An 11,485-nucleotide genomic window follows, 5' to 3' on the forward strand; every position below is an offset into this window, starting at 1 on the left:
GATGCCCCGTAGCAAAGGGCCCCGGACCCCGTACTCCCGGAGCACCCCCCACAGGGCGCTGCGAGGGACACGGTGTCCCTCGTGTCCCCGTGTCCCCCCAAAGTTAGTACAGTGTCTACCCATCCCTTATAACATGGGATCAGTCTGTTTTGATAAATAAATAAATATTAACTCAATATGGGATAAGGTTTGACTCTTTCTGGCTCATTTTACATGAGTAGTTCAATTAATAAACATAAAGCCATGGCTAGAAAGCTCAGAGAAAAGATGCTCAAAATATTAGTCTTCAAATAATTGCACATTTAAATGCAGACATATATTTTGTCACTCTAATGTTTACCTATTTTAGCTAGTTTATCTCACTGGTGTCAGTGATGTCATGAAATTATTTGTCAGAATGGAACCAGGTCCAATCTTTATTGTGTCATATCAGACAGTATGGGAAACTCATGCAAATTTTCAGATACTGTTCACATTTTATCAATCATGAGTCTCAGCCAGAAGGCTAAACACTGTGAGGTTCTGTCAAGAAAAAATTAAAAAGTCATTTGGGAACTTCATTCTGACACAAGGCACAAATTGTTTAGTGAAGCATGACTCCAGCTATTCTTCCCTGTCCTTTCAAAACAAAGCTGATCAATGTCTTTAGTTTGCTCAAGGTTTTTTGTACAGTTCAGCACATCAACTTTAATTTAAAAACATCACAGTAATGTCCTTTTGTGCAAAAATGTTTTTTTAGCAGAGGGAATTCAAGTATTTTACCACCCGTTGGACTTCAGATGCCAAACCCCAGCTTACAGACATTCTTTGGTACAATCTGAGCTGTTACTTCTACTTAAATCAAGCAGCTGCAAATCAAAATGTGGAAACAATATATACTGTACTTTTAAATGAGGATGATGAGTTGGTGTTCAGGAAGGAGTTATATCTTGCTTTCCAGTGTCTCCACCATGTACCTCATGCTTCCAACCCCTAATCTTGACTGCACATGCAAATAGTGTAAAAAACGTCCCTACCAAACATTTGCATTTAAACAAATAGATAAATGTCATTTTGAAAAGCTGCCTCCTTATGACTACAGTGTGGGGTGGCATGTTCCATGTGTCCCTGCCCTCCTGACATCGTGGTTTAAGCTCCCACCGTGGCACGCCACACCACTCACTATGGTGCTGCACACTGGGATTTAACTTCTGCAGGCAAATACAGCAAAGGGACAACAGAGGGGATTGGTTGTGTATGCGTGTCTGTCTGTGTGTGTGCATGTGTGTCTTTATGTGTCAGACAGCATCATGGACACAGGTAAGATATTCATTTATGTATAGATTAATAGCTGCTGTGACTGTCATTACTATTATTGTAAATAGATGTAATGTTTAGTAGAACATTTGCAGCAAAAACATATTTTAATCTGTTCTTCATCAGATTTTTTTTTTTTAATTTCATGAAGAAGTACATAGGAAGAACTTGGCAGGTGCTTTTCATGTGTGTGACACTTGAATGTTTATTATTGGCAATTGTTTGATAGTATCTGTGCCAATTAAATCAATAGTTTTATATGCTGATTTTGGTTTTCTGCAAAGAATAAGTTGCTTTAATATCAAATGTATCAGCAAGAACAAAGTAATAGAGAAAATGTATTCTAAATACATCTGGTGTTTGATATCTGAAAGATGCTAATAAATATAATTGAGATCATATACCTGTTTGAATATGGGACAATATCTTCTAAAAAAAATTTCAAAGCTGCAATGGTAAGCTTTGCTCTGGGCAGTGAGATTCTTGAAAATAATAAGTGTTATTTGAATTGGATCACAGTGATTCAGTGTTTTTTAAATCGAATCACAGTGATCCAAATAAAAAACACTTATTTTCAACAGTGTCATTGGCCAGAGGAAAGTTGGGGCTTATCTAAAAGATCCATTCAAAACAGTGGGATCCTTTAAATAAAGTTTTTTGCATGCAATTTCTGTTTGCATTATAAAGTTTGCATTTTCAGTGACTTTATGCTTCTGCTTCCCAGGAATGTCCCCAAATCACACCTGCACACATTTGAGATTTGTGACAACTAATATAGTTTCAAATGAGCAGTTTCTACAATGCATGCATGCAGAATTTCAATTTTATATATTACTCTTTAATTATTTTGTAATATTGTAGCTTTTTAAATCATCCTAACCCCATGAGTTTTGCTTCACTGTGAGGTTTCAGCAAATGTTTGTAGTAAATTGCCTCTTTTTAGCAGGCATTTGCATTGACCAAACCAAAGGCAATTTCCATGACATTTACACACCAATCCCAAAGAGTGATTCCCCTATATGCATAGAACTGTGAAACATTCAAATGAACACACACTTGTGGGAATCAATGAAAATTTGTATGACGTGTAACAAATCAAACTGTTTCTGGATTTGTGTCAGAGATTCATCAAATGCATACCCACAAACAGTTTTTCTGCTCCATCCAGATTATTCTAAGAGAGTGTACCAAGGTGTTCGAGTCAAGCATACAGTCAAAGACCTGCTGGCTGAGAAGCGATCACGACAGACAAATGGGCCCAGATACAGTGTAAGCAAATATCTTCTATTAATGTTCTGCTGTGGTCTCTTCCCACTTTGTTTCCCTCCCAAACCAAACAGCGCAGCCACAGTTGACATTCTGTTGGGAGCACAATTAGGAGGTTGCCTTTTAAAAAAATCTCCTTGTTTACATTTTGACATGTTTTGTGCACTAGTGATCCATGGTTGAGCCAATGACCACCTGTACCTCCCCAGTCCTCCCCTCGAGGGCTCGCAAAACCAACCTGTAAATAGATGAGTGCAGTGTGTGTAGAAAGAGACACAAAGCGCAAAGTCCCAGCCTTACCTCACAAAAGAACACTAACACAATGCTTGCAATGGCGAGGGCCATCATCTCCCAGAAACTCCATCAAACTGGAGGTGGAGGCGGGGACGGGAGGGAGAGTTCAGTTGGATAGGCAGCATAGAGAGACAGAAAAGGGACTGTGCAAGAGGCTGCCTATGCAAAGTTTGATCCACGCACACCTGCCAGCCAACATTGTCCTCTGCTGTGTAGTTCACAGACAAACCTCCTATTGTTGTTTCAAAAACAGATGCCAACACATACTCTCTCACACACACATGGTCAGAGAATTTAGACTCGGCTTTAGATGTCTACATGCACAAGCAAGACTGGCTTTTCATTTTCCATACACCGCCTGTCAAAAGGTTTTTATAGGACAGCATTCACTGTTTGTTTTCTGGTTAGCACTGACATGTCACCTCTATAGATATGCAGGTTCTAAACGACTCAGGTAATTAGGGGATTGTGGGAAAGGCAAAAGGGAAAATACATCAGATGCAACAAAAAAAAAAGTCCAAAAATTATAGTTCTTTTATGCAGTGTGTTTTTTTTTTTCAGTGCATGGAGCAAAGCGATCCGAACCACTGGACCAATGTACTATGAGACTGAGAAAGGCAAAACAACAGTCATTCTTGTAATTCATGTTCTGGTGAAAGACCAAAGTTTTATTTAAACACCAGTTTTACGGAAGCAGAGCTGCTCTGACACATAGTTGATGTGGTTAAATTCAGCTTTAGCTAGCAACACTTTAGTTGTCAACTTTAACTGGCAACACCAACTAAAGTTAAGTTTGTATTTCCTCATTTGTATGTCCTATTGAGTTCAGGCCTCAATTAGCCTTTTAGCATTTGTTCCAAACATGATTTTCCATCAAAGATAAGGCTATCAGTTTTCTATAGTCTTCTAATTGTCATCAAACGCCATGAAATGAGCAGTGTGTGTATCCTGATTTAGCTTATTACTCTATGACAACTACTAAACCCCCTGAAAAACTGGTTTCATATCTTAAAAGTAGCTGTATAACAATATTAATGACTAACTGAAAGCAGCTTTTATAAAATGAAAGTATATGTTTCTGTCCTATTTCGCTAGAGGTCAATAAGCTTGTTGATAAGTTACAAAGTACTGACAAACTACAACTGCAGGAAAATTACAACTTGAACCATTGTGTAAAAGAGAGGCTGAGATACAACTTATTTACAAAGTTCTGAGACCTGACAGTGGCATATACTGAACCCAGAATATTGCACAATAAGCAGAATAGTATTACTGTGTTTAGTTTTGAAAAGGATGAAATGTGTTACTTGTCAGAAGTCAATGAGTGCACAGATGACACAGCCTCCCTAACTGTTGAAATGACCTCTAAATTCTTCAGTGTGAACCAAGTTTTACATTTGGGCATCCTTTTAGTTTAGATTCAAAATGCTAAAAATGGTTTTATTTGCATCTCTATTTCTTATCCAAACTGAACAACAATATACAGCAGAACAGTCATCCCCACAGTTAGGTCATGGTTACAGTAATACGACCCATGCAAACATTCCATGGGCAAGCACACCAGACCTTTGTCATAGACCTAATCATAAACACTTGGTTACAGTTACAAATTTTCACAGTTTGATTAAGTACTTCATTAAGGTTAGAGGACCTTCATTGTCATTGTTACAATAACACGGGTCTACAAAGCTTAAAAAAGTTTTCTGCTAACAAACTGAAATGTGTTATTTTTTTTATGGATTTTGAGGCTTGAATCAAATGTGACCTTTAATAGAGTTGATTGGCTATAGCTTTTACAATGTATAGAATGTCTGTGCAAACTTTTTGTTTAACCAGTCTAATGTTTCACCTAACAAGCTTGTTGTATCACAAATTAAGAATTTTGTCATTCGACCTACCAACAGTTTTGGTTACAGTTTCTGGTTTTGCCCAGAGATCTTTCCTTCAGTAGTTTGACAAAGTTCAGTCATTTTCAAGCAAAATGCATACATTGCCAGGGTCATATCTTACAAACCAGAGCCAATCAAGATTTGTTTTCAATGCCAAAGAACTAGTAAGGATTAATTACTTTTGTTTTGGAAGCATTTTGGTGGTAGACCAGTGTAATAACTGCAGAGGTAAGTATGTACAGCAGTACAGCACATTTGTCTCCCATCTGAAAAAAAAAACAACACATTTCTTCCTCTAAAAATTTGAATTAATAGGCATTAAAATGTACCCTTGACCAGATCAATACACTTAAGGGTTGTGCTGCTACAGCTTCAGCTGATCTGATATGACCAGTTGGCTAATGTCAGCAAACTTTCAATAGTTATAGATTTATACCTGGCTTTATAAGTATTCTTTGCTTTTTTAGCACTCATCCTTATCCTCTAACTGCCACCCGTGGCCACAGTTCAGCAAAATCGGCATAGTCTCACACTTAGGGTTCTTTCAGATCGTACAAAATTATGCAGCCCAGAACATGTAAAAGGAGCTAGTGACTCTTGCCCCCTGTTGGATGAGCAGTGTATTGCATCTCCTAAGATGTAGGGTAGCCACTGCTTACAGTAAATGTACATAAATATTTGTGTGACCTTTACATTTACAGGTGCATTTATATAGAGTCTGAAACAGCCCTTAGTCTCATGTGGTTTAATGTCAGTTGTTTTCATCTGGAGCAGTATGTTTTTCTGGGGTCAAATAAACATTAAGTATTATTTATGTTTTAGTGTAGGAAATTCATTATAAATAATTCACTGAAGGATTATAATGCGCAGAGATACAAAATAACTAAAGCCTTCCACATCTTTATGTTAGTTATTGTAATGCTGCTCTTTTATTCCTGAGAATAAAAGGCCATTGAGAGAGACAAGGAACCTCTGACCACAGAGCAAATCTCCTCATGTTGGAACACGGAGAGCCACAGTGAAAATATAAAGATCTTACATCATTTCATTTCACCAGCGTCTCTCCTGTGACCCTTCCCTTTGGGGTGGGCTGCCCAAATATGCTGCTATTACATAAATGGTCTATGACAGTGAGAAATGAAAGTGTGTGATGTAGATTCAGGACAATTCAGTACAGTTGAAGAACAGAACAAGAAAGAAAAGTGAACCAAGTGTATAGGTAAAGGGGGATTTTATATACTGCATGTGTGTGTGTGCTCACACACAAGGTATGAAGTAGGTGGGACTATTTTTAAAATATCAGCATGTACCAGGTGCTTTAAAAATGAGAACATGAACATTGCTTTTCCTAGGAAGGAAGAGTTTTCCAGTAGAATAAAATAAAATAAGCACACTGTGCTCATGTATTTACAGTAAAATAAATCATCTTTATCCCACACCCCTTCCTCCACCACAAACACACGCGTGCATGAACATACAGACATACACGTACGTCGTCTGACCGCCCGAGCTTGAGCGAGTTGATTTCCATATGCAGCCATGAGAGATGCACTGAGCCATACCTGGGCGACATGAGGAAGTCTTGGCTCTGGCAAATCACATTCAAATTCTGCCCTCAAAATTTGCTTGCCTCCCAGCCAGCATGGGCTTAATATCAGCGCTTTCATGTTACCAATATGCAAACAAGCTTGTCCTGTCAAACCCTGTCTCTGTGTCTCTGAGCTGCATGTCTCTGCACTCAGCTTCCTTGGACTCAGCTTTTAGAATACAAACCGACCGATACAAAATGTTGTTGGTCAGGAAATATTTAAAACAACATTAAGATAAAATATAAAATACACTTTAATGTTAATGAAATATCAAACATAATATTTATTGAGGATAATATGAGAAACAAGAACTAGCTAACAGGACAGAAACCCACTGGGATTTAACCTTTTTGTTTCTGCATGTACAGACTGTTCAAACCCCCAGACCTTTATTTGAATTCTAATGTGGATCTAAAGTTTCCATAAATACCAGATGTGTCATGTTGAATTTGAGGCTAACAAATCATGCACTCATGGATTTAAATGTTGCAGCTGGAACATGCTGACACACAATACATATGACAGTGTCATAGCACAGTTCCTGTTCTGGATTGTACTTGTTTTTAAGGTTGCAGCTCCCCTGAAAGAGTCCAGCACTTGCTGAATCACCATGTTTTCATGTGAAATGAAGCACTTATTTCCCAAAATACAGAGTCAGTGACATTCAATTAGCTAATAAGTGAATTATTCATTTTTATGAATATATTAAACAAATATGAATCTATATATAAAATGTTTCAGTTTTTGGTGAAATTGTCATAAATGTATACATTCGATTATATGTTTATTATTGAGGTCATAGTTAAAGGTGGTGTTGTACTGGATTATATTATATTCAGAGGTGTCTCCATATTTTGATCTTCCCCAGCTATATATTTGAGAAGGTCAGTATATTACAAACACCTCTAAATATAAGATATAATATAAAGATCACAGAAAATGCAATATTTTTTATTATTATTACTTTACAAGCCATTCAGGTCAAAGAGCAGATACTGTGTGTGTCAAGCCACATGTCTGTTCTTTGCTTGGGTGAAGATGGGGTTCAGGGATGCTTTGTGTTAAGGGTAGGCTAGGTCTGGAAATGGTGTTGCTTTTTGAGAGGCCCTGAAGATTTATGACAGCATGGCCTGACACCCCCTCTCTGGGCCAAATAATGGGTAAACCCTGTTTAACCTCCATATGAATGCTCTCCCATTCTTTGGCACATTTACTTGTGTAAACTGACTGTTAATTAACTAACCTTGTACAAATTTCCACTTTTAGTAGGCTTATTAGCTGGTTTATTATTAAGGCCCAGGATCCCTGTCTGCATTTAGGTTTAGCCAGTGCCCCTGTACCAGCTCTATTGTATATAGGTGCTTTATAATATACTGCATATTCTGAGCCTTTTCAGTTTGTGACCTTTTAAAATGAAATGTCTGCTTTCCCCAGGTGCATGTGGGTTGTATGTTTTATATGAGTACTTTCATAAGACAGAAGGAATAAAATTTACACAGTACTACACAATAAAAATCCAACATTCATGAAGTGTCTGATCAACCAAACAATTCTGTGTGGCAAAGTATTTTTTTCTGCTTTTCTGTTCTTTGTACTATCTACCCACCCTACAGATGAACCTCTTGGCCTTGTCTGAGCATCAAGATACACAAGCTGGAAACCGCATCATAATTTAAAAGCAGTGGCAGCAGATTTCTTTTAGAATCAGTGAACTTTTAGCTCCATACTGTCAACACAGTTTTGTAGAATTCTTTTCAGAAGATTATGTCGTCACCAGATTATGTTTAATTCTATATTTCCATCTTTTTCATCTTTTTTCCTTGATTTTATGTTTCAGAATAGCAGTAGTATTATACATTTTTTTATTATTATTAAGGTTAGATTGACACAAACACAGAGTGCTTTTTCTGTCAGTTTGATTAAAAAACTTACACAATTGGGTTTATAGGAGGCCCCAAACAAACTCAACTATCCATGGATGACACGCCCAATATTAAATTATTACACAGAGTATAAAATATATTGTGATAATGATGTGTGACACTTCTTCGTTAGCTTCATCTTGACTGTATAATAATTGTTAATTCACAACAATGAGAGGAGCTCCATTGTTTTCAAGTGGCTAAAAGACTAAAACCAAATAAAGAAACAGTCAAACCAAGCAGTCAGCACTGAATCTGGCATGTGAACTAAAAAAAAAGGTCAATGTCACCCCATGCCTTCTGATATTCCTGTCACACTGCAAATCTACACATGATGAAAATGTCTCCCAGTTTGCATGACTCATTCCTGGTGTTATTTCTCGGTCACAGGGAGGATCGACCACTCCACCTTCATTTGTCCAAATGGCAGGTGAGACTGCAATGAAACTAAACATCAAGGATAACTGCTAGTATAATCTCAGTTAGCATTAGCATTATTACAGTACTTAATACTCAGGGGACTCCAGTTAGCATTGTTACTTTGCTGTCTGCACATTTCAAGGATTTGAGGTGTATGTATTGTGGTAATCACTCACTGCCATACACTGCTGCCATGAGGAGGATGGGGAAATACTTTATATTGTCCTCTGCAGGGTCTCATATGGTGCCCAGCTACTATGGCATGAGGCGTCCCTTCATCTCCGATTCAGACTTCTGTGGGTCCACCAAGCAGTTCTCCCCGGACGTGTATTCCTCCACACTGGGTGGTAAGCCTCTGGGCTGTGAGCCTTCCACCATGACCAGCTACTCCTCCTTCATTGACAGCTACTACCCAGACACCTTTGGTGATTACCGCAGCACCACTGCCTTCTCCAGCTCTGGAGGATCCTTCCTCTCGTCATCAGCCCTCTCGTCCCTGCTTCCTTCCTTCAGTGGAGAGTCCTCACATTTGTTTCTGGTAAGATTCTGGATTCTCTCTGTTTATGACAGTTTTGAATGAAGGGGGAATGGAGGGTGATAATCATCATTGGAAAGGATCTAATAAAGGGTGAAACCATTTCCTATATTGACACTTTAACCTTACAGAATCATATAAGTGTGTTGCAATGAACATGGACTTAGCAATGTAGTAAAAAAGCATAAATGCATGTGTTCTTGTTTTCCATTACTTTTAATTTACCACAACATTAGTATAGCAGTGGTAAATGAGCTCAGTTGGCTAGTGAAACAAACTGTGTTAAATAATGTAGCTGAATGATGGATGGGAGGGTTGCTTCTTTTCTAAATATTGTCTAGACAGGAGCAGAATGGTCATTCGTACAGTTTGCTTGCCACAGGCAGCTCAGACACAGCTTACTTAGCCACATTTCTCAGGAACTGCAAACATTTCACGAATATAATCTGTATAACAAATGCAACATTAAAAGTACCATTAAAAGTAAATTAGCACTTAAAAATACATTACAAACACTTGTAGTGCTTAATGTAACATTTCAATAAGTCACACTGATTATATATTTGATTTGATTTGATTTTGATTTAATTTGATTTGATTTGATTTATTCTTTCAAGCATATAAAACAGTTGATATAACAACACACATTTTTACACACAATCCAATATCAATTTGCTTATACCTAGTACATGCTTGAATGGAGTAGGAAGAAGTCAGACTTATCCAGTCCTACCCCATGACATCATCTTACCATCATTGGTTTGCAAGCAATAAATGATTCACTTCTACACACACACATATTATACTAAAAAAAGAATATAACAGTGTTAACATTCTTAAATCACACAATTGATATACTAAAGAATGGTTACAAAATATAATCATTGAAAAAAATATATTCATACAAAAGACATATTATTTATGCATAGTACTGAGGAAGTGACACTTCCACTAAGGTTTGCTGGCTGAGGCGGCCAATAAAACAGATGCCAGTCAAAGAATCTGGCTTCAGAGGATGAATGACTTCTAAATTGTTTATTAAACTTATATCCAGCTCAGCCTGTGTGGAACCTGTTTGGGGTGTAAGGGATGAAAGGCTTGTGTGTGTGTTTATGTGTGCAGTCTGTGAACAAGCACACAGAGGAAAAAAACGAGCTAGACAGTAATTTTTCTACAAGTGTATCAAAACCTGAGACAGGGCTGCTACTGGACATTTAGGCGCCTTAAGCTCAAATGTATTGTGGTATGAACGCTATATACCAGCCTTTCTGAGTGGTGGCAGTTGCAGGTAGTTTTACAGAAGCACATGTCATGTATCAAACCTGCTGCTGTGTGATGGATGGAGCGATGTAATAAAGTCAAACAAAGGGCAAACATTTTACATTTGTTCATCAGCTTCAGACTGAGTATGGAAGCAAATCTTTCAAGTCTAGGCTATTAATTTAGCAAAGGTGTGATACTGAAGGAGGGAGCTGAGCTCTGCCTCCTGGTGTTCCCATTGCAGCTCCAGTGTATGGGATAGTATTGTTAAAAGTATTCGCTTGTCTGCCTTCACATGCAAATGAACTTGAGTAACAACTTCTTAATCCATAGAGTTTAATATGATGTTGGCCCACCCTTTGCAGCTATAACAGCTTCAGCTCTTCTGGGAAGGCTGTCCACAAGGTTTAGGAGTGTGTTAATGGGAATTTTTGACCATTCTTCCTGAAGCGCATTTGTGAGGTTCTGACCTCCACTGATGTTGGACGAGAAGGCCTGGATCACAGTCTCCGCTCTAATTCATCCCAAAGGTGTTCTATTGGGTTGAGGTCAGGACTCTGTGCAGGCTGGTCAAGTTCTTCCACACCAAACTCACTCATCCATGTTTTTATGGATCTTGCCTTGTGCACTGGTGCACAGTCATGTTGGAACAGGAACAGGCCATCCCCAACATAAGCATGAAATTGTCCAAAATGTCTTGGTATACTGAAGCATTAAGAGTTCCCTTCACTGGAAGTAAGAGTCCAAGCCCAGCTCCTGAAAAACAACCCCACATCATAATCCCCCCTCCACCAAATTTTACACTTGGAACAATGCAGTCAGACAAGTACCATTCTCCTGGCAACCACCAAACCCAGACTTGTCCATGGGATTGCCAGACAGAAAAGCGTGATTCATCACTCCAGAGAAGGCATCTCCACTGCTCTAGAGTACAGTGGCGGCGTGCTTTACACCACTGCATCCGCCGCTTTGCATTGCACTTGGTGATGTAAGGCTTGGATGCAGCTGCTCCGC

The 11,485-nt window shown here is 38.4% G+C and overlaps 1 protein-coding gene across 1 annotated transcript in view; it reads left to right on the plus strand.

Moving 5' to 3' along the window:
• Nucleotides 1-1,289: 1,289 nt before the first annotated feature.
• Nucleotides 1,290-11,485, plus strand: part of LOC109972084 (uncharacterized protein C11orf53 homolog) — a 21,770-nt gene continuing 11,574 nt past the window's right edge. Inside the window, exons 1-5 of the mRNA XM_020620722.1 lie at nucleotides 1,290-1,299; nucleotides 2,465-2,565; nucleotides 6,703-6,705; nucleotides 8,647-8,686; nucleotides 8,910-9,214. Of these exons, the coding sequence (XP_020476378.1) occupies nucleotides 1,290-1,299; nucleotides 2,465-2,565; nucleotides 6,703-6,705; nucleotides 8,647-8,686; nucleotides 8,910-9,214 (459 nt within the window). The remainder of the gene's footprint in view (nucleotides 1,300-2,464; nucleotides 2,566-6,702; nucleotides 6,706-8,646; nucleotides 8,687-8,909; nucleotides 9,215-11,485) is intronic.

Source organism: Monopterus albus, unplaced genomic scaffold (assembly GCF_001952655.1).
Source record: "Monopterus albus unplaced genomic scaffold, M_albus_1.0 scaffold246.1, whole genome shotgun sequence".
Lineage (NCBI taxonomy): Eukaryota > Metazoa > Chordata > Actinopteri > Synbranchiformes > Synbranchidae > Monopterus > Monopterus albus.